The sequence below is a fragment of the Heterobasidion irregulare genome (genome assembly GCF_000320585.1).
Source record: "Heterobasidion irregulare TC 32-1 unplaced genomic scaffold scaffold_14, whole genome shotgun sequence".
Lineage (NCBI taxonomy): Eukaryota > Fungi > Basidiomycota > Agaricomycetes > Russulales > Bondarzewiaceae > Heterobasidion > Heterobasidion irregulare.
The window spans coordinates 283,527-310,174 of record NW_009258210.1 but is presented as its reverse complement, the minus strand read 5'-3'; the positions used below and the strand labels follow the sequence as shown (position 1 = coordinate 310,174).

At 47.1% G+C, this 26,648-nt stretch overlaps 8 protein-coding genes across 8 annotated transcripts; 3 read left to right on the top strand and 5 right to left on the bottom strand.

The window, feature by feature from the left end:
• Window positions 1-60: 60 nt before the first annotated feature.
• HETIRDRAFT_332522 (uncharacterized protein) lies at window positions 61-2,688 on the top strand (the record flags this gene model as incomplete). The annotated part of the gene is made up of 1 exon (XM_009554905.1): window positions 61-2,688. The coding sequence occupies one exon, from the start codon at window positions 61-63 to the stop codon at window positions 2,686-2,688; it is 2,628 nt and encodes an 875-aa protein (XP_009553200.1).
• A 490-nt stretch (window positions 2,689-3,178) lies between these two features.
• Window positions 3,179-5,202, bottom strand: HETIRDRAFT_430984 (uncharacterized protein; the record flags this gene model as incomplete). The annotated part of the gene is made up of 6 exons (XM_009554904.1): window positions 3,179-3,522; window positions 3,574-3,764; window positions 3,843-3,862; window positions 3,918-4,622; window positions 4,673-4,961; window positions 5,099-5,202. The coding sequence occupies 6 exons, from the start codon at window positions 5,200-5,202 to the stop codon at window positions 3,179-3,181; spliced, it is 1,653 nt and encodes a 550-aa protein (XP_009553199.1).
• Window positions 5,203-8,471: 3,269 nt separating this feature from the next.
• HETIRDRAFT_18612 (uncharacterized protein) lies at window positions 8,472-8,693 on the top strand (the record flags this gene model as incomplete). The annotated part of the gene is made up of 1 exon (XM_009554742.1): window positions 8,472-8,693. A coding segment is annotated over one exon (222 nt), but the record flags the coding sequence as incomplete, so codon positions are not given.
• A 5,069-nt stretch (window positions 8,694-13,762) lies between these two features.
• Window positions 13,763-14,511, bottom strand: HETIRDRAFT_108561 (uncharacterized protein; the record flags this gene model as incomplete). Its single annotated transcript, XM_009554903.1, has 2 exons — window positions 13,763-13,887; window positions 14,418-14,511. 2 exons carry the CDS (start codon window positions 14,509-14,511, stop codon window positions 13,763-13,765), a joined length of 219 nt encoding a protein of 72 aa, XP_009553198.1.
• A 2,767-nt stretch (window positions 14,512-17,278) lies between these two features.
• On the bottom strand, window positions 17,279-18,632 carry HETIRDRAFT_430983 (uncharacterized protein; the record flags this gene model as incomplete). Its single annotated transcript, XM_009554902.1, has 5 exons — window positions 17,279-17,599; window positions 17,703-18,085; window positions 18,145-18,235; window positions 18,285-18,466; window positions 18,524-18,632. 5 exons carry the CDS (start codon window positions 18,630-18,632, stop codon window positions 17,279-17,281), a joined length of 1,086 nt encoding a protein of 361 aa, XP_009553197.1.
• A 4,164-nt stretch (window positions 18,633-22,796) lies between these two features.
• Window positions 22,797-23,940, bottom strand: HETIRDRAFT_456262 (uncharacterized protein; the record flags this gene model as incomplete). Its single annotated transcript, XM_009554901.1, has 2 exons — window positions 22,797-22,991; window positions 23,743-23,940. 2 exons carry the CDS (start codon window positions 23,938-23,940, stop codon window positions 22,797-22,799), a joined length of 393 nt encoding a protein of 130 aa, XP_009553196.1.
• A 108-nt stretch (window positions 23,941-24,048) lies between these two features.
• Window positions 24,049-25,484, bottom strand: HETIRDRAFT_108566 (uncharacterized protein; the record flags this gene model as incomplete). The annotated part of the gene is made up of 2 exons (XM_009554900.1): window positions 24,049-24,795; window positions 25,434-25,484. The coding sequence occupies 2 exons, from the start codon at window positions 25,482-25,484 to the stop codon at window positions 24,049-24,051; spliced, it is 798 nt and encodes a 265-aa protein (XP_009553195.1).
• A 644-nt stretch (window positions 25,485-26,128) lies between these two features.
• HETIRDRAFT_423372 (uncharacterized protein) lies at window positions 26,129-26,426 on the top strand (the record flags this gene model as incomplete). Its single annotated transcript, XM_009554899.1, has 2 exons — window positions 26,129-26,201; window positions 26,251-26,426. The coding sequence occupies 2 exons, from the start codon at window positions 26,129-26,131 to the stop codon at window positions 26,424-26,426; spliced, it is 249 nt and encodes an 82-aa protein (XP_009553194.1).
• Between the last annotated feature and the right edge of the window lie 222 nt (window positions 26,427-26,648).

The following is a 26,648-nucleotide window of genomic DNA, read 5'->3' as shown; positions in this document are numbered from 1 at the left end:
TCTCGCGACTTCACCACATTCCAGACCCCGTTCGGTGCCCACCGACTCGTCACCCTACCCATGGGATGGACGAATTCGGTCCCGATCTTCCACGACGACGTCACCCACATCCTCCAGCCAGAGATCCCAGACACCACCATTCCTTTCATCGACGATGTCCCGATTCGGGGCCCACCGACCCGATACGAACTTCCGAACGGAGGCTTCGAGACGCATCCCGACAACCCCGGCATACGACGGTTTGTGTGGGAGCACTTTCAAGGCCTCAATCGGGTGGTCCAGCGGATGAAGTACAGCGGAGGGACCTTTTCGGGACACAAGGCGACACTCTGCGCAGCCGAAATCACGGTAGTCGGCCATCGGTGCACGTACGAAGGAAGATTACCCGACGAGTCTAGGGTAGAGTCAATTATGAAGTGGGGACCTTGCAGGGATCTCTCGGACGTTCGGGCATTTTTGGGGACGATCGGTGTCGTTCGGATCTTCATTCGGAATTTTGCACACAGGGCGCATGCACTGACTATGTTAACGCGCAAAGATTTTCCATTCGTGTTCGGTCCAGACCAGATAGCAGCCCAAGACGACCTCCGGTCGGCACTGCTCGAATCGCCAGCCCTCCGGCCGATCGACTATGGGTCGGCAGCCAACGTCATCCTCGCCGTCGATACCTCACAAATCGCGGTCGGCTTCCACCTCTGTCAATGCGCACTCGACAGTCCGCGGGTTCGGTACTATGCTCGATTCGGCTCCATCACCCTTAACGACCGCGAATCGCGATTCTCCCAGCCGAAGCTCGAGCTCTACGGTCTCTTTCGCGCCCTCCGATCGCTCAAAATGTATCTCATCGGCGTTCGGAATCTGATAGTCGAAGTAGACGCACGCTACATCAAGGGCATGCTCACTAACCCGGATCTCGAACCCAGCGCCAGCATCAATCGGTGGATCGTCTCCATCCTCACCTTCCATTTCACACTTGTCCACGTCCCCGGCACCTCTCACGGCCCCGATGGACTCTCCCGACGACCACCGCAACCCGCCGATCGACCCGAACCCGAAGACAACTTTGACGACTGGATCGACAATCTCTACGGCTTCCTCCATCAGATCAACAACACGTTCCCCACCTCCATCTCAACTTCGACCACCGCCATCTTCACCTCCTCACTCATAGGCGACCCCCCGGCCGATACCGACTCCGACGACGAAGGCCCGACTATCGACTATTCGGATATCCCAAGATCGCAAAAAGCGTTGGAAGCCGAAGAACGCCTATGGTTGGTCCGCGACTGGCACCGAACATTGGTTCGGCCCCCCTCTCTCTCCGACTCCGAATATGCTACCTTCCTACGATATTGCACTGAGTTCTTTATCGCAGCCGACAAGCTATGGAGAAAAGACTCGCACGGTCGACACAAGATTGTTGCAGCCCCTTCTAGTCGGATCACAATTCTCACCGCCGCCCACGACGACGTTGCTCACAAGGGATTCTACGCCACGACCGCCTTGATCGCCGAACGCTTCTGGTGGCCGCACATGAGGCAAGATATTTCGTGGTTTGTTCGGACATGTCACCTTTGCCAGATTCGCCAGACTCGCAACGTCCTCATTCCCCCGACCGTCGCCACGCCTGCACCACTCTTCGCGAAGATGTATATGGATACCATGCACATGCCGACCGCCGGCGGTTTCAAGTATCTCGTTCAAGGCCGCTGTTCGGTATCACACTACCCCGAATTCCGAATGCTGCGACGCGAGACAAGCTCAGCCCTCGCCGACTGGATCTTCGAGGATATCCTGTGCCGATGGGGAACATTGGTAGAGATCGTCTCCGACAACGGACCAGCGTTCGTCAAGGCGCTCGACCAGTTAGCGAAAAAGTACCACGTTCGGCACATTCGTATTTCGGGCTACAATTCCCGCGCCAACGGCATCGCCGAACGACCTCACTTCGATGTTCGGCAGGCTCTGTTCAAAGCCGTTGATGGAGATCAGGCCAAGTGGAATCGTGCAGCTCATTTCGTATTCTGGGCTGATCGTATTACTGTTCGGCGCCGAATGGGTTGCTCGCCATACTTCGCAGCGACCGGAACCCATCCCCTTCTCCCCCTCGACATCGCCGAAGCCACCTACCTCCTGCCACCACCGACCACAACCCTCAGCACCACCGACCTCATCGCCCGACGGGCCATAGCCCTGCAGAAACGCCGATCGGACCTCGCCCACCTTCGCAGCTCAGTTGTCGGCGCCCGTGTCCAGGCCGCCATCCGATTCGAACAACAGCATTCGGCCACCCTTCGCGACTTCAATTTCCACCGAGGCTCGCTTGTCCTGATGCGCAACACAGCCATAGAAAAGGCGCTCAATCGGAAGATGCGTCCACGTTATTTAGGACCTTTGCTAGTAATTTCTAGGAATCGGGGAGGAGCGTATATTTTGGCCGAACTCGATGGATCGGTCTTTGATCGGCCAGTTGCAGCATTCCGCGTTATTCCTTATTTTGCTCGCAGGTCTCTGAAGCTCGCCGACCTTGAAGCCCTCCTCGACATCTCGCAGGAACGCCTTCGGGCCATGGAAGATTCCAGCTCGAGCGACGACGACGCCGAAGACGATAGTGCCGATGAAGATACCGACACCAGCTCAGTCCGATCGGCGGAGGACGACGACGCGGCTTCGGCGACCTCCGACTAGATCCCACCCTCCCACCCTTCGCTCTCTTCGGTCGGTGACTGGGGACAGTCACGATTTCAGTAGGGAGGAGGATTCACAGATATACCCATTCCTTATCTTCGTTTATTCGTCACAGACATGGACTGACGCCCAATCATTTCCACATATCTTAGTACTTTTACCACCGACCGATCGCCGACCGAATAATCGGCACTCATTTTCCCATCACCCCTTCAAGTACCAAGCCGCATTGAAGACTTCTTCCGATTTGCGCAAAACCATAAGGGTTTTATGCCTGTGATGACATACTGAGGCTTCCCCTAAATATTCCAATTTATTTTCTTCATTTCTGCCGAACGCTTCGCTTACAACTACATTCACACGCAGTCATTTCGCCGACCGATTTCTCGAACGACACCTCCAGTCTTCGCCAAAACGTCTCATTCAAACCAGGACAGTCCTTTCACTATTATGTTACATTTTACTGTACTACAGACACCTTGAAGCTATTCTACACATCGGGCACAAAGTCGCCCAACACAGACATGTCCGAATCCTCGGAATCCGACGAGTCTTCCACCAGCACCACATCCGAAACCGCCGATCCACCCGAACGCGCCTCAAGACTTGCCAACTCACCCTGCCACATCGCGATCGAACGCGCCAGCGAGGCACGCGTACCTTCGGCCACAGCGATGCGGTACCGAAGCTCCGACGCGATGCCTTGCGCAACGACAGGAGACAGGCGAGAGGAGTCGGACAAAGCGGGGACAGCAGAGGAACGGGGACGGGAAGGGGCCAGGACGGTACGAGTGGTGGTTGGAAGACGCTGGACTGGCTTCCGAGCCCGAACAGCTAGACAATACGATGAGCTCATATCCCAGCAATGTCCGACCGATTACTCACCTTTTGTCCGCGCGATACTCTCGCCGACAGATCGTTCGGGAACGAGCACCTCGACCTTACGCTTCTTGGTCGGGCGCGATGGTTCCGGCTCCCCCGACTTTTCGGCCGCCTTCGCTTTCGACTTCCCTTTCCCCTTGGACTTTCCCTTGTTCGGCATCCACCCGGGTTGGAAGCTGCAGCCTTTCTGTTCCCTGGAGCACTTCGTACACGAAACTTGGCCGGACCTCGTGTAGCAACGAAAGGCCACGGTGGTAAACTCAGCCGCACACCTTTGGCAGGCGTAGTCGGCCTGGAAGAAGGAGAATCAGCAAGCAATGAGAGGCGGCAAAAGGGAGGGGACTTACGAGTACATCTCCAGGCATCAAACCCGGGGGATCCTGCATCATCTTCCCGGCACCGTTCCTCTCCACGGGCGACCGAACAGTCGACATGCGACCCGTTCCAGGACCGAGAGGGACGATCACCCGACCTTGAGACGGAGTTCGCTGGCGAGCGAACTCGACGACAACAGCGGCAGCGCGCTTCCCTTGAGATTCGATCGGAGCGATCGGAGCGGTCGGGTCCACACTCATGCGATGCATAGCCGCGGTTGTTGAGACCAGGACGGCGTCGGCGGAAGGAGCAGGATCCGGGGAGGGAGAGGGAAAGAAAAGAGGGGGAGGGACCACGGTTTCGGCGTCCAGCTCGGCCAGCTGACGCTCACCTTCTTCAGGATCGAGAGACCCATCAAACATGGCGCCTACCACAGCGTCCCGGCGCCGCTGACGATCTTCTGCGGCCACCTGCGACGCAGCAGCAGCCCGCGCCGCCTCCGCTCGCTCAGCCTCGCGTTCGGCGGCAGCTACCCTCTCGGTCTCCTCAGCCAGGGCCTGTTCTTCGGCTTCTTTCTGCTGCTTCACAGCAAAGCGCGCCGCCCGCTGCGGCAGGACGCGCGCCCCCCATACCAGCCAGCCGTCGGTAGCCATGTGGTCGAGCCCGCGCTCAGCTTCGGCGATGAGATCGGCAAGTTCGGGAATGTCTTCACCACGCGCCGAACGATCGAGAAGAGCCTAAGGAGGTGGTTGGCAGCAAGTAAGAGCAGGAGGGAGGGCAGACTCACCACACGACGGGCGAAACCTTGGCCCCAGAGCTCATAATCTTCATACTCAGCCGCTCCATCTGGGAGGGAGAGCATGTATTCAGCAAGTTTCGCCTTGAGAACGGGGAGGATGGACGGCATTCGGAAGAGGAGACAAAGCGGCAGGAGGACGGCGACGAGGGACTTAGTTGCTGGAGAATCAACGATCGGCAGGTGATTGTGGTCACCTGACAAAGCCCCGTGCCACGGCGCCCGGCAGAGACCGCGATACGCGCCACCGTCCTTTGCCGACACACTCTCACGCCAGCGCCTAGTTGGGGCACTCTAGGTCTCAGCCACTGCCTCACCTAATCAGTTGCCACGCCACAGGACTTTGCCAACTCAGCCCCGGTCTCTCTTGCGCGCCGACCCGGTCCTTTCTACGACATCTCCATGCCGATTATTCACCTGTGCCGCTCCAGGTTCCACGCCACAGCTATTCTTTCCACGCTAGCGCTTGTTGCCGACGCTTTCCCACATCTCTCCCACGCGCCCACTTCTTTCCACGCCATCGCTTGTTACCGAAGCTTTCCCACATCCACACACCACGCGCCCTGATCCACGTGCAGTGTTGCCACGCCATTTTTTCCGCTCCAACTCATAGCCGCCGACCACTGACTGAGGACAGTCAGGATTTCAGTAGGGAGGAGATGATGAGCATGCACCCGCGCTAGGGTCCGAGGGAGGTATTCGGGAAGCTTTGGGGAGATACCGAACAGCGCTCGACAAGTACCGAAGACGCCGACTATTACCGAACACGGTCGGTCTCTACCCGACCGACGACAAGCCACCGAAGGACGTTCGGCAGCACTTGGGTCAGTTTGCCCACACTTCACGTACTTACCATGACCGCATAGGAGTGTTACGATAAGTGTTTACGAGATCGGAGCCAGTATTCCGTATCGGCCGATGTCCTCCGTGAGTCGGTCGGTCCTTATCGCTTATCTTCCTGACTTCCGCATGGTCGGTCAAACGCGATCTTGCACCATTGCTTGGCCACCCTGGTCGTACAATACCTCTTCTTTATTTTCATTGGCTCTCCAACGCCTGTTCCTGCTACCTACGCTCGGGCGACGGATCCCGAACGTTCGGGATTTCGACATCACTGATTACCTTTTACCTTATCACCTTCGGAACCCATATGGACATCTCACCTACCTTCTTATCTTCTCTGATCGCTGGGGCTTGGCGCCCATTCGACATCTACTCTCATTTCGGGTTCGATATTTTACTTAGGGGCGCTGTTTACTATAAAAACCTACATACAACTCTGGAATAAACCAGCTTTCGCACCCCACAGTTCAGAGCTCATTCGCACTCGTCTCAACCATCGAAATCGTCTTCATCGACTCCCGAAAACTTGTCATCTTCGTCGTTCGGCCTTGTTCGCGTTCGTACTCGTCTCTTCGCTCGTACCCCTCGTCCTTCCTCGTATATTGTCAGAGTCCCGTGTGGCTCTTGAAGCACGTAGTTGTCGGTCGCGACACTACCTCCTCGTTACCGACCGAATCGCCGACACGACCGACCGAACGTTCGGTCGGTGTTCGGTGCAGTCCCGAAACCGTTCGGGCGCTATAATCTCCACTCCTCGCTAGTGCGCCGTCGATTTCTAAAGTCATCACTAACGATTCCTTGTGTAACAGAAACTAGCTCCAGCACCCCCTACATTAGAGGTTGTTTTAGTGTTGTGCTCGGCACTTAGAGCCACCTCTAGCGTATCAACGTTCTGTCGGGCCTTAACGGCGGTCTATTCCAACATGATCATCACAAATATCAAGCGGCCTCACAAGGTGAGGTGTACAACAAGGTATAGATAATAACCTTGGTCATCCACTCCCAACGGATCACCTTATCGTTGGTCGAGTATCACAAGCCATATTGCGATGGGCATAGAATGCCGCCTTACAAACTACTCACACACTGGGCATTGAGCTCCTAGTTTTTCCTGGCCGGAAGGAGACGAACGGAGAAGCACAAGAGTAGTCGTTATTGAGAGAGACAACTTAGAGAATACCTATGGATACATATACGGTATTCTCACGCCCTATTTCCTAAAGTAGTATAAAAGGCCCATAGAGTAGGCTGAGGATCTTCAGTCTATTCTCTTCGTTCTTAGGCAGTCTTCATACTGTCTACTTCATTGGCTGTAGTCTTCCTACTACAGTCTTCATTGCTACATCGCAATACACTTCTGGCTCCTGTGCTACACGTACAGTCGAGACTGCCGTTCCACACATCCTCCACGAGCAACCTAGGGAAGAACCTCCTACTCTTGGGGTTACCGACGAGCAGTCGTAACAATTTCCTCATCAATGGAGGTAGGGAAGGTAGAAAAAACATGTGTAGTATGGACATGTGAATTTAAATTTGAAAAAATTTAATACCAGTGGATAGATATAGCTATAAAGGTTCCTTTGAATCCTAGATAACATTGTAACATATAGGCTGTTTGTAGCACCTTTTACACATACTGTGAGGGTCTTTACTCTAGAGCCCAGAACCTTATTGCCCTATGTAAAATCCAATATTTGCATTGTAATGACTGCTAGGGGCCATTAACACTAACCAGCAATCATTAGCCCTTGATTCCCTTGTGATAATCAAAGAGGTCAGTTCCTCTAATAATCTGTTAAAATAGCCACTTCTGCACAATATATGATCATCCTCAAGTAGAAGCCAATAAGGGCTTTGAATAGACTCTATGGACTTGCTTGTTCATGTGTAGGCAGTTATCATATTTGCTTGATACATACAGGATGGGTAGGCTTAGAAGCAAACACAATGTATTAGGTATGAGGCATGGACAAACAAGAAGATGTGGTACATGAAAGCAAAGAATAATGGAGATAGCATGATAAGGGAGACAGGATAGTGATGACAAGGGACTGAAAGAGACAAGAGTGGTGCTCGGAAATGGGTAAAAGCCCTGAGGGCTTCCCAACATGTAGTAGAGAAAAATGCCTAGATAAAGAGGGAAGTTAAGTAAACTGTGATACCTAGTAGATAGGAGTTGGTGATATATCTATGGTGCACCTTAATTTCCTTTAAATAAAAGGTGATGATATACTGGTTAGATCAAGTTGGTGGTTAGGTTTGACTCTATAGTGAAATATAATAACTTATTGTGCGGAAATATAGTGAACCAATGCCCTGCTAGAGCTTTATCTAGGTTATATAAAGGGGCAACTGGATATTTTTAATTGAGTAGTGGAAAAGTGGGGAACTGCCTGGCTCAAGCTGGTGGAATACTGGCTGACTGAGGAGGAGGCTATGGCCAAGCTTTTTTAGCAAGAGCTTAGAGTAGTGGTGAAAAAGTTCCTCTGAGAGAAAGTAGAAGTATGGCAACAACTAACCTATTCTAGGCTAAACTTGCAGTGCACCAGGCCTATGCATCTAGAAAAAATGCACTTGTACATCAGAAGGAGCCTAAGGCTAGCTGAGAAGAGGTCTAGAGGCTTATAGGAAAAATGAGATAGGACAAATGGGAAGTGCTTCTTCAAGAGCTAAGCGAAGGAAGCAAATGAAAGGAATCAGACATAGATTTTTAAATCAGCCTTTGTCCTCGGTGTATGATAGGCCCACTCAAAACTCCTTTGTAAAAATAGCTATATGACTTACAAAATCCAATCAAAAATCATACATGTATATAAATGTACAGTTGAAACACAGAAGGAGAACCACCAAAGCAGAGGTATTGATTGACTCAGGAGCAAAAAAACTCCTTATTGATAAATAGTTTGGCCAAAAACAAAAAATACCACTCTAAAAAATCAATAGATTCATCCCAGTATTCAATGTGGATGGCATAGCCAATAAAGGAGGGAAAATCATGGACAAAGCATGCCTGCTAATAAGAATGATGAACAACAAAGGAGACTATCATGATGAACAATGCAAACTACTTACTACCAACCTAGAAGGAGAAAACATCATTTTGGAGACAGACTGGCTACACGAGCATAACCCACAAATTGATTGGATAAAGAACTGCCTCACGTTCTCTTCATGTGCAACAATATGCATAGTCAGCCAACCCAAGTTCACAATACAGGCACAACTTCTCTTGCAACGAAGAAGCATAAAGACAATTAGATACTTAAAAATAGAAAACAAACCTAAAAGAGAAAAAGAAGACAAAACCTTCTCTGAATTCTATGAAGAATGGTACAACAAAGACCCCTTTGAAATGCACCCACTTGAAGCAATCCATATCAGATCCACCCATAGCAAATCACAAGAACTGGCAGAAGTGGCAAACAAGAAAAAGGATAAATGCATGGTGGAAGAAATAGTCCCTGCATACATCCTTAGATGCTTCACCAAAGTCCTCAGCCAAGAAGCCTCACAAAGGTTTCCTGAACATTTGCAATGGGACCACAAGATTGACATGAAACCAGAATGGGAACCAAGCAAATGCAAACTGTATCCTCTGACAGAAGAAGAAGACAAATTGTATGAAATGCTATAAGAACACTTAAAGCAGGGAACCATAAGGGTGTCCAAATCCCTACAAGTGTCCCCATTCTTCTTTGTGAAAAAGAAGAAAGGAGACCTCAGACCAGTCCAAGACTACAGAAAACTAAACAGTGTCGCAGTGAGGAATGGTTTCACTCCTAGATATGATCGGGGTTTCCTGTTTTTCCGGATGTACCTAGTGTTCATTTGATTGCTGTTCTAGATGATACCTTCTGGTATTGGCACAATACACAGATGTTGGTCACAGTTATAAGCAACGATGAGAATATCCTGAGCTATTTAGCAAATTTCTGAAGTGGTGCCAGACCACTAACAAAGACAATACTCCGTAAATGTTGTGAATAATGAGGAGAGGCTTAAGAACTTTGTGATTCAAGTTGCTGAGGTGCTACACAGATTGAAGGCAAGCTACTAGTTCGTCTAGTATCCCTACAAGTCTTGCAGCTTATCTCCAACTGATATTACTCAAAGAACTTATTGACTGGCACTGACTGACTGAGTAAAAGTAAGAGGGAGAGATGGTCTCTGCCTGAAGCAGGAAAATCAGCCTCCTTATATACTATTTCAAGTGGGAATCTCCTTCCTAGTATATACAGGCTGAGTAGAGTCATTGTGAGTCACAAAGAATGCTGTAGAAATAAAAAAAATAGGGAGGAAAGCAGAGGAACAGAAAGGAAAGTAAAAGAAAGGCTCAGAATGTGGTAGAATGTTCCTTTAGCTTCCTTCAGAACTGCTCAGAACCTTCCCCTTCTTTCAGCTTGGAATGGCCTAGACCTTGCCCCTTTCCTAAACATTCTCCATCCTTCCACTAAAGTTCCTTTCTATTCTACCAGATTCCATTGCTTTCTTTCCATTCCTTATTGTCTTGCCATGGTCTAGCTCTTTCTGAAATAGACCCTAGGCTCTGGAATCTGTCCCAAAAGCGAATTATAAGTATGAAAAGGGATAGGAAATCAAGTTTAAGTGGTAAAATACTCGAAAAATATGTAGAAAATCGGAATTAAATGTCCTTTCCCTTCTAGGTTGTTTCTCTTCTCTTCCTTCTAGTCAGATATTCTGCCCTCCATTCTACCATCACTATTTGATGCCTAACAATGTGCGAGCGTGACAACAGATGGACAATAAAGAACAAATACCCTTTACTTCTAATCGATGATGTAATCTGAACCATTGCAAAGTCAGGGGAAAAGGTCTTCTTGAATTTGATGTCAAATGGGGTTATAACAACATCCATGTTGCAGAAGGAGATGAATGGAAAATAGCATTCCTAACTAAATTCAGTCTGTTTGAATTCATCGTCATATTCTTTGGTCTTTGCAACTTGCTGGCAACATCCCAGACTATGATGAACATAATCTTCCATGACCTTATCATTGTGCAAGTCATGGCAGTTTACATAGACAATATCATAACCTTCACAAAACTGTGGAAGAACACTGACAAGTAACAATTCAAGTAATACAGATACTCCTAGACAATGACCTCTTCCTCAAACCCTTGAAATGTGCATTTGAAGTAGACACAGTTGAATACCTTGGCTTTATCATCTTCACAGACAAAACAGCCATAAACCTGGTCAAGATTAAAGAAATCTCCAAATGGCCAACTCTGACCAACCTAAAAGAAGTACAATCCTTCTTAGGCTTTGGAAACTTCTACCAGAGATTCAACAAGGACTTTGCCATGATAGCATGACCCCTAAACAATTTTATAAAAAATAATACCTAATTCATATAGCCTGGTGCTATCATAACATAAACAAGTTTGTGTCTTTATCTGGAAAACCACCCCCTTGTATTATCTCTGGATTATATCTAATAGTGTCTAAAGTTATCTAAAAGTGTTAATAGCATCTAAAAATGTCTAATTTCCTAATTGGGAGCAACACATTATAAGCATTGGATTGAATTCTCATTTTATAATATTAGCATTAATTCCATACTAATAAGTCTTCTCATTAGCAGTAGGAAATAGTAAGTACTACTGCTCTATCAGTGCAAAGGTAAAGATATGGAACATTCTATACTGTTTCAGCATATTACTTTCCTTCATATATGCCTGCACTATTATCTTGTATTCCTTTTGCTAACTTTTTAGCTGCCTTTACAAGGGACATAGAGAGAGAGAAATATACATTGATGCCCCAGTGACTTTGTTGGCAGCTTAGCAGCTGCCATAAAAGACTATGAAGACCTCAATACCTTGGCCTTACATACAAGATCATTGAAGTTGATGCCTGTTACTGGTCATTATAGGATACAATATGCAGGTAAGGCTTAAAGATGTGCTACATACAGCCTTGTAGACCTTGTCTATTAGTGCAGTGGTCAATACTATCTTGTACAGCACACAATTGTCATTACCATTGATATTACAATTTTTAGCACCATCCACATTGTTTATTGCCTTGTTATATAGAAGATGCTCAAACTTGATGTCTTTCTCTAGCTATTGGGCTGTGGAAAAGACAGTCATTTTGGTATGTGATGCTAGAATGATATATTTGCCTATTATATAGAAAATTTGTGCACCAAGCATATTAAGATTATCCCTAATAATCTTGTGCTTATTTATACATAGGCATGCCATACATATACCCTTGTCCCCACCCTCCACCTCACTAGTGGCTATTTGGAAAACCCCTATCTTTTATTGGATCTGAATTATTGATAATCATTAATGATACTAATTTAAGCTAATTATGGCTAATTATTCATAATTATGTTTTCGATTAAATTTGTAAATTAAGGTAGCATTGTCTATATTAGTAGAGTTCCATTGAATATTATACTTAATCATAGTTTTACACATTCTGAATTGAAATTGTGTAAGTGCCATAATTTGTTTTTACCCTACATAAAGTATATTATTTATTTTCCATTGGTTTATTATCTTCTTAGCTGGTGTTTAAACTAAATCCTGAAAGGCCTAACTTTTTGGGTATTTATTGACTTGTTTATTTATTAGATAGAGGAAAGATGAATGTTGAATAAAATCAGAGATGTTGAGATTGCCTATATTATGTTTACTTATTTAGATTACCAAGTTCATATATTAGACCTTGTGGCTTAGTGGCTTAGAGCATCTGTTTTGGGTGCTTGTATATATGAGGTTGTGAGTTCAACTCTAGCAAAAGGCAAGTTTGTTGTAAGGTATATTCTGTGTTTAGGTATTTAACCAGTGCTCTAATAAACATGACTCTATAAGAAGGCTATGAGAACTGTGATGCTTGATTTATTACTATTTTTCCGAAAATTCAAGTTATAATCAATCCTAATAATTCCTAATTTAGGAAAATTATGTCTAATTAGAACAGGTCTAGGGAGAGGGTAAGCTAAAGATGTCTAATCCTAATCTTTCATAATTTAGTATAGCAGAGCATCAATTATAGCTAATTAGAGCTTAATACAAGGGGGTGGTTTTCCAGATGTATCTGGCACTTGATGGCACCTATGTACAGCTAGGTAAGCCACTTGCCTCCTAGTAGAGCAGGGGCCAGTCAGCACCAATGCATCAGCAACCCTCCTACACTAGCAGGAATTGCTGCTGACCTTCTTTGCCTTGCAGGTCTCCTTTTGCCACATGCTAGGAAGCCTTTTGCTGCAGGGGCTTTCACCTACCTTTTTCATATTGCATTGCATATATCTAATTTATATTACATATACCTACTTTGTTGTGTGCTCCCCTTGTTATATGTCACCCCTCTCATTCATTTCTCTGGACCTTTCTCTCCCCATATATATACTGTCCCTTGATATCCATATGCATTGTCCCATTACCGGTGATAAGCATGCACCCACACTAGGGTCTGTTACGAACTGCTTGTTTGGTAACCCCAAGAGTAGGAGGTTCTTCCCTAGGTCACTTGTAGAGAAAGGGTGGAACAATGGCCTCAACTGTACGCATAGCACAGGAGCCAGATAGTATTGCAGTTGCTGTGCACAATGGCACAGAAGGGTAGGTTATACTGTAGGGAGACAGTACTAGACAAAGAGAATAGACTAAAGATCCTTAGCCTATTCTATGGGCCTTTTATACTACTTTGAGAAGGGCGTGAGAATACCATATATGTATCCATGGGTATTCTCTAAGTTCTAAGTTGTTCTCTCTCTCTGAAACGACTACTTTTGCTTCTCTGATTGCCTTTTTCCGACCAAGAGGCCAAGGGGTTCTGTGCCCGTGTGTGAGTAGTTTATAAGCCAGGGAAAGTTGCCCACTGCAATAGGCCCATGATACTTGACTAGCGATGGATGATCACTAGAAGTGGATGACCAAAGATAACATCTATACCTTTATATACACTTTGGGATATAAGGCCGCCTAGTAATTGTGATGATCCTATTGGAATAGACTGCCATGAAGGCCCGATAAGTTGTGATCATAACAGGGTCTGAAGGAGGTATTCAGGAAGCTTTGGGGAGATACTAAACAGCACTAAACAAGTACCAAAGATGCTGACTATTACCAAACATGGTCGGTCCCTACCCAACCAATGACAAGCCACCAAAGGATGTTCGGCAGCACTTGGGTCAGTTTGCCCACACTTCACATACTTATCATGACCACATAGAAGTGTTACGATAAGTGTTTACGAGATCAGAGCCAGTAGTCCATATCGGCCAATATGCTCTGTGTTACGAACTGCTCGTTTGGTAACCCCAAGAGTAGGAGGTTCTTCCCTAGGTCGCTCGTAGAGAGGAAGGGTGGAACGATGGTCTCGACTGTACGTGTAGCACAGGAGCCAGAGATGTATTGCGATGTAGCAATGAAGACTGTAGTAGGAAGACTACAGCCAATGAAGTAGACAGTATGAAGACTGCCTAAGAACGAAGAGAATAGACTGAAGATCCTCAGCCTACTCTATGGGCCTTTTATACTACTTTAGGAAATAGGGCGTGAGAATACCGTATATGTATCCATAGGTATTCTCTAAGTTGTCTCTCTCAATAACGACTACTCTTGTGCTTCTCCGTTCGTCTCCTTCCGGCCAGGAAAAACTAGGAGCTCAATGCCCAGTGTGTGAGTAGTTTGTAAGGCGGCATTCTATGCCCATCGCAATATGGCTTGTGATACTCGACCAACGATAAGGTGATCCGTTGGGAGTGGATGACCAAGGTTATTATCTATACCTTGTTGTACACCTCACCTTGTGAGGCCGCTTGATATTTGTGATGATCATGTTGGAATAGACCGCCGTTAAGGCCCGACAGAACGTGATCATAACAATACCCTCTTTCTACGTCCTATTCACCTGGTAGGACAGCGCCTTGTGCTTCATTGCCACTCCATATATGATTTGCTTTCTTGATCCAACAATGGGTCTCCGGATGCGACTTCCGGGACATGACTTCGTTTTTCTGGGAGGAAGACCAACTTATGTTGTTTGATCCTCTAGGAGTTTTCCATCTCCGTTGAGCTGTTTGTTTCTTGGCCATAACGCAGGGGGTTCCAATCCCTGGGCCACTAGAATGTTCTTCCTTCACCCCTCGGTTGTTGTGATCTTTCCTGGGTTCTCAGGCCAGGATGTCAGTCCGGTCAGTCTCTGGACAGGTGTCAAGAAAGGTGTATGAATGCGAGTGGTGTGTGGATGAATAGAAACTCTAGCATGTGGGTTCCAATTCATGTCATCAGGTTCTTCTTCTTCCTTCTCCGAGGGCCAAACCTCAGTGTTTCCAAGATAGTTGTTCTATCCTCATGATTTGTTGTTTCCTCAATTGCGACCGGTGGCGTCCATGGACAAGTAGGTTGATCGCTTTATGAAGGCTTAGGCCTACTTCTCCAGACTACCTGAAACCATGCTAAGCATGAGTCGACGGCCAAGCAGTATTGCTCCCATACGGTGAGCTCATCTCCAGTAAGGGCACCCAATCAAATCCCAAGTAGTATTGTCCCCATACGGTGGACTCATCTCCGGTGAGGCAGTTTACGGCATCCAAAGTTTGTTTGTCACAAACGTGGGCCTATGGTGGGGAATACCACGTGTAGTGTTGGGTTCAAGGCAAGGATGTGAAGAGAATTAGACTAGAAAGGCGCCGTGAGGAGCAAGGAGGAGTCTGACTCCTTCTCCAAATCGGCCCATTCACATGCATGAATAGATTTCAAGACCACAGCTGATATATTGTTCGGGTTGCAAGATATATCCATGATGGTAGTTTAAATGTCTTGCCGGACGGTCCGTAGTTTTTCATCATTGCGGACGAAGACCTAGTTTTACGTCATTGCGGACGAAGACCTAGTTTTATGTCGTTGCGGACAAAGACCTAGTTTTACATTGTTGCGGATGATATTAAGGTGCCCTGCGCTGCCTAGTAGTTTACTTTCTAGGTCGTTGTGGACCTGCTTCATCATCAACATGGAATATCTGTGGGGAAAGATGTTTTTGCATGCCGGAATTTCCATCGGTTATGTGCATAGGGCCCTAGACCAGACTTTATCCCGCAGATTCCACTGAGGCATGATGAGAATGGTTTATACTATATCAAACCAGATAACTTATAACGTCTCAATATTATGAGACCGCTCAGTTTAACGCTGTGAGGTAGGCAAGTCAGCGGTTTAACGCCATGCTATAGGCAGCTGCTATCATCTGACTATGTCCCTCGAGTTACGATAGGCTTTTCCTTCCGAGGATGAAGGTAGTTTACCATCATTTTGGACGTTGTCAGCGTCATTCTCGTCAAGAATGACGTTGACAATGATCCCTATTCCAGAAGGGACGAGTAGTTTAACATCATCTCGGACGGTTGATGACCAAGGTCATGGTCAACAACCACAACTCCTATTTGGTAAGGAGCAAATAGTTTAATGTCATTGCAGACGATCAGCACCAGGGTGGCCAATCACAACTCCCATGCGGTAGGGAGCAAGTAGTTTAACGTCGTTGCAGACGCAATAGTATCTGGTCAAGATATCCATTACAATCCTCATTCTTGAGAGGACAATAGTTTAATGTCATTCCGGACATATTGGTGTCTAGGACATGGACATCAATAACAACCCCTAAGTCCAAGGGGCACTAGTTTAACGTCGTCACAGACGCGTGGTATCTTATCAAGATTGCCACGCACAATCCCTATGCTGAAAGGGACAAGTAGTTTATCGTCGTTTCGGACTATTGGCGACCAAGGTCATGGTCGTCAATCACGACCCCTCTTCTTGGCGAGGAGCAAGTAGTTTAGAGTCATTCCGGACTGGGAGGTGTCTCCATCCTGAGACACAGCCCACGATCCCTAGAACAAGGGGACAGTAGTTTAACATCATTTCGGACGATCCATAGTTTATCATCGTTGCAGACGTTGTCCTGCCACAAATATTGTGGCAAAACAATGCTTAGTTTAACATCATCCCAGATGTTTTGCAGAATAGACTTCTCTGGATGAGTGGCCAGCTCTTGTCATTCTTCCGCGATGTGAGCCAAAGAGAGTCGCATGATCTAGTTCCTTCCCACTAGATTTTCGACTCGAGGCACATGTCCTAGTTGCCTCCTGACTAGGTCTTGGAGCGAAATTTCTTGTACTTCGACTCTAGGACTAGACTGAGCGCACCATGAAGAGATGCTTGCTCTTCCATGTCCCCAGACCCCTCGCTTGGATTTGAACTAAGTTGACCCAATATTCTTTTACCGAAAAGTGAGTGAATATCAAAGCACTTCGACCGCTTACAGGCAGGGTTCTGCGACGCGGATCCTCCTGAAAATCCGCGCTTCACCAGAATACAACCACGCTCCTTGGGTCAATGGTAATTTTATGTCATCTCGGACGAAGGACTAGTTTAACGTCATTGCGGACCCTAGTAGTTTATAGTCATTGCAGACCAAGCCTTTGGTAGTTTTACATTGTTCCGGATGTGGGTAGTTTAACATCTTTTTTGGATGGGGTCGTACAGTTTAACGTTTTGAGGGACAAACCTAGTTTTGCATCGTTGCAGACAATACATTAGTTTTAGGTCATTTCGGACCCTTCAAACCTATAAGGGAAGGAGTTCCTCAACTTCCTTACCCTCTTTCTTGCCTCGCAATTAGTCCTCTCTAGTAATCATAGGGTCCTTGGTAGCCATCGCCTCCTTCGTCTGGTCGATAGTAGGGATCAGCATCGTTATAATTTCCTGGATCGTCTAGAGCATCCCATGCATCAAGCTTGGATCGAGTCCAAGAGCGATTTCTTCTAGCCTCTGAATCAGCACGGCGAGTTCTGCGGCTACTTCGGTTATTCTGTCCCTTGTCTGTATGAAATTGAGTACTAGTAGGAGGCGTTCCAGACCGGTGTCGAATACTCCCGCCAATAGTTGTTCTGCGGCGAAGGGTTGCCTGGCTTCCTCGACTCCTCCTTCCTTCATTTCTTCGATAGACAGGTGGTTCCTCCTCGTTGGTACCCCCATGGGATAGGGGAAAATTTCATATCCGGTGAGAGGAGGAAGTCGCGGGATTGCTATGTGCTGTATGAATTTCTCGTTGTCTCGGTGGAGGGCGTTTCATGACCATGTGCAGAGACCTTCTTGGATTTGGTACAGATGTGGGACGTTCTCCGGGACGTGGTACGTTCCAGGTGACAACGCGGAAAGGATCGGTTCTACTTGGTTGGACAGCGCCTAGTTCTCTAGTGAAGAGGAGAGCTGGAAGGAGCTCTCTGTTGACATACTGGGAGAACTCGTCGGGATGGATGAGGAGAGCTCGTGGTCGTCCATTGTTGTGTTCGTACCAAGAGGCCGTGTCAGGATTGGTTTGGAGGGCGAGCCCTCTGATCTGGAGACTGGCACTAGCCAGTTGTCGAGGTATGTCGCTATTCTCATTCCCAGGTTGCCCTGCCAAGAAGTTAGCAAGTTGTTGTAGGGCCATGGCTGTGGCCATTTGTATTACCACAGAGATAGTGTTTTGCTGGAGGAGTGTGTCTGCGTGTCGCTCCAAATCTCCGGAGTGAGAATCTGTACCAAGAGTAGTTCTTCCCATGGAGTGGGGAACCTGTCCACCAACTGATACTGACAGAGGTGTAGTTCCCTGTATAACTGGTACCGGTTCAGTTTCTCCATGGCTTGGGAGTTGAGCTGCTGTTCTTGCTCATAGTCCTGAGGGACCTGCAGCTCCAGTACTCGTCATGATTGTAGCAGGAGGTGGAACTCCCACTGGTATTTCGTCAGAGCCCGGTGGGTTTCGGTCATCAGGGTTTTCATTCCATGATGCATTTCGTGGGCTCCCCTTGGGTGACGGTCGGTGGACTCTCTCTCTTTCCTTGAACTTGGCGTAATCCTCGGTGTCGTCGTCCGAGAAGTTGTTGAGGTTTGGAGTGAGGATGACGATGGCGGGCTCTGGGCGGTGAGGACTGGTTCTTCTATCAATTCATCCAGCATTGGCTCGGTGAGGACTGGTTCCTCTGTCCACTCGTCCGACATCTGGATTGGACACCATAAGGACGACATCGGGGGAAGAGTTTCTGGATGGAGATGAAACATCATGGTCTTCGTGGAGAAGCATTTGGGTGAAGGGATATGAACTTGAGGAAAGTGGGGAAGATGATTTGTTAGAGCTCTCTTGTTGCTCTTTTATAGACTTCCCTCCGCTTTTCAGGATACTCCCGGACAAGGTTTGTCAGGGTATTGGTCATGAAACTCTTTCATGACTTCTTCCGCTGTTCCTTTTAGGAGAGTGTAGGGCTCCCAGGTGTTGTCTGCCTCGGGATATCCTACCCACTTGACCAAATACTTGGTTCCCTGTCCTTGTCTTTTTGAGTCCACGATCATTTCCACTTCATAATGCTCTTCATCGTTCAATACCTCCGGTAGTGGTCTTGTGAAGTTTTCCCTATGTGCCTTGGTTTCCCTATACTTTGTGAGTGTTGTGGCGTGGAACACCGGGTGGATTTTCCAATATTCGGGAATTTGAAGTTTATACGCTAGGTTTCCTACTTTCGCCAGTATTTTGAAGGGTCCATATCTCCTAGGGGCGAGTTTGAATTTTGGATGGGTTGTCCAGATATGGGTTCCTTCTAACCATACTTGGTCTCCTTCCTTCCACTGGGGAAGTTTTCTGTGGAGATCCTGGTCTTTGGCGTAATTGCTGGCTATTTGTAGACTGGCTACGGCTTCTTCCTGGACTTCTGTGATTACCTTAATGCATTCAGCTACCACGGGTACCTTTGTCTCCAGCGCGGTGTCAGCTGAATAAGGAGGGTTGAACCCGTATAGCACTTCAAAAGGAGATTTTTCCATGGTCGAGTGTTTTCACATGTTATGTGAGAATTCGGCAAACGGCAGAAGATCCACCCATTTATCTTGGTGGTAGTTGCAAAATGTTCTCAGGAACTGTTCGATCTCCTGGTTTACTTATTCCATCTCTCTATCCGTCTGGGGATGATAAGCCATGCTGAGAGCAGCGGTGATTCCTAGCCGTTTCCAGAGTTCTCGGGTAAACTTGGCCACAAATTGAGGGCCGCGATTGGACACTATTTTGGTTGGCAATCCATGTTGATTGAAAACGTTATTCTAGAAAAGCACGGTTGTTTCTTTTGCCGTGATTGTTTTCTTGCATGGGGTGATGACTATGCCTTTGGACAGACCTTGGTCTACTACCACGTTGATTGAGTTGAAGCCTTTGCTTTTGGGTAGGTCCGTGACGAAGTCCGTTGAGATGAATCACCAAGGAACGTTGGTCGTTTCCAAAGGGTGAATAGGTGGACATGTCCTGTGCATCAAGTTTTTTGTGGACTGGCATATAGCACATCCGTCCACGTATTCATGGACGAATTTGGTCATGTTTTGCCACCAGTAGTGTCGTTGTACTATTTCCAATATTTTGGCTCTACCCGGATGTCCTACCGCGGGTGCGTCGTGATGCATTTTGACAATAAGTCTTTGGATGGCATCGTCCTTTGGGATACATATATGGCCATTCCGTCTGGTAATTCCGTCTTCGTGTGTCCAATGTCCTAGTAGTCCTCTCATTCCCTGTGGCCCTACTCGCAAGAGTTTTGCGAGGGCTATCCTTGTCAGGGCGTCATGTTCTAATTTTGAGAGTCGGATGAGAGAGATGAGGTCTGAGGATGCGATTTCCATGGACTTAATATGCCATGTCGGAGACGGTTCCACCAATGTTTCATCAGATCTGTTAAAAAGGTTGGCCGGGAGCAAAATTTGAGCTTTGTTGTCAGATTCTACCCCCTCACTTAGATCTGAACACCTGGACAGAGCATCGGAGTGATTTATTGATCCTGCTTTATAGCTGAGTGTGAAGTCGAATCTGCTCAAATAGAGGCTCCAACGGGCATGTTGTCATGACAGATCTCACGCTGTTTGGAAATGTTCCAGGTTCTTGTGATCAGTCCAGATCTCAAATGGGTGTCGTGTGCCTTCAAGGTAATGGTTCCAGTGTTCCAACGCTTTTATGATAGCCAAGAGTTCGTGATCATGGACGTCGTAATTCCGTTCTGCTGGTGAGAATGACCCGGAAAGGAAAGCAACTGGGTGCCAGTCACCATCTTTCCCTTCTTGTAGGAGAGTAGCTCCGTAAGCGATTAGTGATGCATCCGTCACTAGTCAGTATGGATGCATGGGGTCCAGGTAATTTAGAATGGGTTTGCTGATAAACGCCCTTTTTAATCGTTCAAAAGCTTCTTGGCATTTCGAAGTCTAGTTCCATTTTGCATCCTTTTTGGTGAGGTCGTGTAGAGGGCGCACGATAAGTGAGAACTTATCAATGAAACGTCTGTAGAAATTTCCTAGACCTAAAAAGGAACAAATGTCTCGGACTGTGCGTGGAACCGGCCAATCTTGTATAGCATCCACCTTCGAGTCTTCCATGGTGACATGGTCTTTTGAAATTGTGTATCCCAGATATTGGAGTTTTTCTTTATAAAACTCGCATTTTTCTGGCTTCAAATAGAGGTCGTTGTCGCGTAAGATCTGGAAAACTTGGTTCAAGACTTGAATATGCTCCGCCATGTTTTTGGAAAAAATGAGGATGTTATCCATATATATGGTTATTTTCCGGGCTGTGATGAGTTCTCTGAAGATCATGTTCATCATGGCTTGGAAAGTGGCAGGTGAGTTGGTGAGGCCGAAGAACATCACCATGGGTTCGTAAGAACCCAACAGAGTGATGAAGGCTGCCTTCCACTTGTCTTCCTTTTTGATTCGTATATTGTTATATCCCCATCGTACGTCCAGTTTGCTGAAAATGGTGGCCCCTTTGATCACATCCAACAGCTCTTGGATTAATGGAAGGGGGCACACATTTGGAATGGTGTACGAGTTCAAATGGCGGTAGTCCTGCACCGGGTGCAGTTTTCCATCTTTCTTTCCTATAAAGAAAAATGGGGCTGCTGTTTGCGAGGTGGATTGACAGATGGTCCCCTGAGTGAGATGTTCCTTGATGAATTTTCCTAGTTCATCATGTTTCTCTGGGCTCAAAGTGTAGATTTCTGGCACGTGAGGTTTGAAAGTTGGTTTCAGATCAATGGCGTGATCCCAATAAGTATGTTCTGGGAGTCGTTGTGACTTTTGTTCGCTGAAGATGTCCAAAAACTCGTGATGCGCCTTGGGAACTCTTTCCTTTAGATTGGTAACAACAATTTTGTCTTCCAAATCCTGGTCGAAGCTGGCAAATCCTGACGGTTTGGGAGCCAGTTTCCGAATAACTGGTTCCTCTATGGCCTGTTTTCCTGAGGGTTTATCTGGGAGATCAGGTTCTCCCTCGTTTGGTGAAAGAGACGGCTTGACTTGAGCCTTTCGTTTCTCTTCTGCATATTTCCTTATGTCCTGTAGGAGCCATTTCCTCTTGAGGTATGCTCGTAGTTGGACACCAAATGTCCCGCTATGATCGCGGAGTCCAACATCTTCTGATAGTCTTCGGAGATGTTCTAAGCGCTGTTTTTCGCGCTTGCTGGTGCGTGGTTTGTGCCATGGCTCCACGTCTGATAACCGCCTATTGTTTTGCGGTTCTTCCCTTGCCCTAGTAAACCCATGTGGTTAGTGGCATTTTTGGGGGCACCAATCAAAGTGCACTTTACGTCGCCTCCACTCGATGGAGGGATTGTGATATTTCAACCAATCTGTTCCCAGGATAAGGTCGTCTTTTCCTAGATTGGAGATAAACATCTGGACGCGCTCAGTGTGTGTTCGTCCACGGATGTCCCAAATGGTGAGGTTCACATCCAAGGTGGATCGGATGAGACCTGCTTTATTAATGGTGTCGTCGACGTTCCAGACGCGAATGGAGGTGTTGAGTGCATAGGTAGGGAAGCGATGTCTCCTGACCCATGTCTCATTTACTATAACCCCCTCGCATGCTGAGTTGATGGTCGCCTTTGCTCCAGCGTATTGATCCCTGTTTGATACCTTCACGTTTAGGCATATGGGGGTGATGATACGGTCGTTCATTGCTCCAATACAAATACACTTTCTAGTGTCAAACTCAGGTCTTCCTTGACCTCTCTCCTTCACTGGTGAGGGAGAGGTTAGGAAAAACGCTCCGCGTGCCCCAAGATTACTTCTCTTGCTTCATCCTCTCCTTATTCTCCTAGCACTGCTCCGATTCGAGCAGAATGACTAACGCCTCCATTTCCCCATCGTCCGTCAGGTGACATGATGTGTTGCTGATGGTTCATCGAAGGTCGTCCAGGTGAGGCAGAGTGCGGACGTTCCATCAAAGGACCAGGTTGTGGTACCCGCTGGTCATTGCAATGAGCATTCTCCGCCTCCATTCCTCGATATATTCCTGCTTGGTCTCCCATAGCGGGTGTGTCGTCTTCTCCTTCCAAATCAACTGTACGGTTTCTTCTCCCTGTCGTACCCATGCATCTCTTCGAGTTTCCTCGAACTGGTTGAACGCCTCTACGGGCTGACCAGCAATTAGCACTGGAGTGTCCTAGTTTTCCACAGTTAGAACAAGAGGTGGTTCGCTTGCCGTCAAACTTTCTCTTTTGACTTTCAGCGTTATGCTTTCTAGTAGCGTCAATGTCCATGTCAACCACCTGGTTATTCATTTTTCGAGGAGCATTTGTGGAGTTATAGTGGACGGCGGGTTGGGTGTGAAAACAGTTTAGGTAGTCGCTGCAGAAGGAGGTGGAGTTGGCGAGTGTTACGAACTGCTCGTTCGGTAACCCCAAGAGTAGGAGGTTCTTCCCTAGGTCACTTGAGGAGGATGTGTGGAATGACGGTCTCGACTGTACGTGTAGCACAGGAGCCAGAGATGTATTGCGGTGTTGCAATGAAGAGTACTGTAGGAAGACAGTACTAGAATGGAGTAGGCAGTGTGAAGATTGCCTAAGAACGAAGAGAATAGACTAAAGATCCTCAGCCTACTCTATGGGCCTTTTATACTACTTTAGGAAATAGGGCGTGAGAATACCGTATATGTATCCATAGGTATTCTCTAAGTCGTCTCTCTCAATAACGACTACTCTTGTGCTTCTCCATTCGTCTCCTTCCGGCCAGGAAAGACTAGGAGCTCAATGCCCAGTGTGTGAGTAGTTTGTAAGGCGGCATTCTATGCCCGTCGCAATATGGCTCGTGATACTCGACCAATGATAAGGTGATCCATCGGGAGTGGATGACCAAGGTTGTTATCTGTACCTTGTTGTACGCCTCACCTTGTGAGGCCGCTTGATATTTGTGATGATCGTGTCGGTATAGACCGCCGTTAAGGCCCGACAGAATGTGATCATAACAGTGAGGATGGCTTTTTGAGCAGTTCTGGCTCTAAGCTGTCCATCTATTTCACAGGCGGTGTTAATCCAGTCCTGGATTGTGTCCTTTGGTTGGACTTCCTTGTCATATATTTTGTCCATGATGCGTGGGTCTAACCTGCGTTGGAAGTAAGGGACTTGCTCCTTGTTAGAGATGTCGGCATCGGCAGCAATGAGGATGAATTAGTTGGAGTATTCATCAACCGTCATTCATCCTTGGGAGAAGGTCATGAGTATGCTTCGTGCTTTGTCGGTCTTGCCCGTCTCCCTGAATTGGAGTTTGAACTTCATCAAGAAGTCCCTCCAGGTACCTAGATCAGTGGGGGGGTCCGCTCCTACTGATTTGAGGAGGAAGTTCTCAGCCCAAGCTCCTGCCATGCCATATCTCATGCATGAGAGCACCAGGGATATCTTGTCTTGATTGGTCTTGTACCGGTCAGATTCTGCTGCAAAAAGAAGGAGGCATTGGAGCATGAATTTCTGGGATTCAATGTGGTTGCCTGTATAATTGTCTGGGAGTTTGACTTTTCCTCTCCCGGGTTGTACCGTCATGGAAGGGGGGTCTGTAGAAGTCGAAGCTTGTCCCGACATTTTGGCAAGCGGTTCGTTTTGGGTGTTGATCAGTGTTTGGTTTGGTGATGAGTCGGAGTCTGATTGTGAGGTTGTTTCTTCTTGCTCTGAGTCTTCAGGGATTACCGGTGCTAGTTCCCTATATTGGGGTGCTAGTTCCCACTGGCTCTCTATTTCGTTCCAAATGTCCTTCTCTTCTGTTCCGTCTTCGAGGGTGAAGTAATAACGCCCGTTTCGGTATGAGCAGTTATCGTGATTCGGAGGGGCGAATCTGTTATTGTCTTCGTAGACCCAAAAGTCCCCTTCGCGCCAAATAGGGTGGTTGTTGTGACGGAGTTGGTTATTTATATGTCTAGTGCCGAGAGGATATTCCTGGCCTAGGTCTTGCTCCAGAGTGTGTGTAGTAATGCTTTCTCAATGGGGGTCTATTATCCCCACCAAGGAAGGTTATGAGAGAGAGTGTGGCAGCAAGCTAGTACGAGCAAGGTAGGGGCAGAAGAGTCTATTCTAGTGTTACAAACTGCTCATTCGGTAACCCCAAGAGTAGGAGGTTCTTCCCTAGGTCGCTCGTAGAGAGGAAGGGTGGAACGATGGTCTCGACTGTACGTGTAGCACAGGAGCCAGAGATGTATTGCAATGTAGCAATGAAGACTGTAGTAGGAAGACTACAGCCAATGAAGTAGACAGTATGAAGACTGCCTAAGAACGAAGAGAATAGACTGAAGATCCTCAGCCTACTCTATGGGCCTTTTATACTACTTTAGGAAATAGGGCGTGAGAATACCGTATATGTATCCATAGGTATTCTCTAAGTTGTCTCTCTCAATAACGACTACTCTTGTGCTTCTCCGTTCGTCTCCTTCCGGCCAGGAAAAACTAGGAGCTCAATGCCCAGTGTGTGAGTAGTTTGTAAGGCGGCATTCTATGCCCGTCGCAATATGGCTCGTGATACTCGACCAACGATAAGGTGATCCGTTGGGAGTGGATGACCAAGGTTATTATCTGTACCTTGTTGTACACCTCACCTTGTGAGGCCGCTTGATATTTGTGATGATCATGTTGGAATAGACCGCCATTAAGGCCCGACAGAACGTGATCATAACACTCTGTGAGTCAGTCAGTCCTTATCACTTATCTTCCCAACTTCTGCATGGTCAGTCAAATGCAATCTTGCACCATTACTTGGCTACCCTGGTCATACGATACCTCTTCTTTATTTTTATTGGTTCTCCAATGCCTTTTCCTGCTACCTATGCTTGGGAGACAGATCCCAAATGTTTAGGATTTCACCATTGCTGATTAAATTTTACCTTATCACCTTTGAAACCCATATGGACATCTCACCTACCTTCTTATCTTCTCTAATTGCTAAGGCTTGGTGCCTATTCGACATCTACTCTCATTTCTTGTTCAATATTTTACTTAGGGGCTCTGTTTACTATAAAAACCTACATACAACTCTGGAATAAACCACCTTTCTCACCCCACAAATTCAGAGCTCATTTGCACTCATCTCAATCATCAAAATTGTCTTTGTCAACTTCCAAAAACTTGTCATCCTTGTTGTTTGGCCTCATTTGTGTTTATACTCATCTCTTCACTCATACCCCCCGTCCTCCCTCATATATTGTCAGAGTCCCATGTGGCTCTTGAAGCACATAGTTGTTGGTCACGACACTACCTTCTCATTACCAACCGAATCCCCAACACGACCAACCAAATGTTTGGTTGGTGTTTGGCACAGTCCCGAAACTGTTTGGGTGCTATAATCTCACACTCCCCATTGCTTCTCAGTATGCCTTCAATTTTTAAAGTCATCACTGACAATTCCTTGTGTATTAGATACTAGCTCCAGCACCCCTGCATTAGAGGTTGTTTTAGTGTTGTGCTCGGCACTTAGAGCCACCTCTAGCGTATCACCGGGTATCTCGGGCATGATCTGTACATCAACCACCTGCATGCTAGTGACAACACCCGAGAACATAGATGTGTACCATGGCAGGTTGTTCCTAATATGATGACTTTTTGTAAAGGATTCCAGATGGTAATTGTTGAATCAGTGTAAGTCTAGTGCACCTTCAATTTATACAACGACAACTGATTTATTTGTCTTTATCTTAGTCAGACCTCTTCCTGATGCTTTTTCGATGTGGGATCATCATCCTTCGTTTACACACTACCCTCCCTACACCTTGTTGGTCAAATATGTGGCTATGTCGCAATTTGCTGGTCAGATGGCG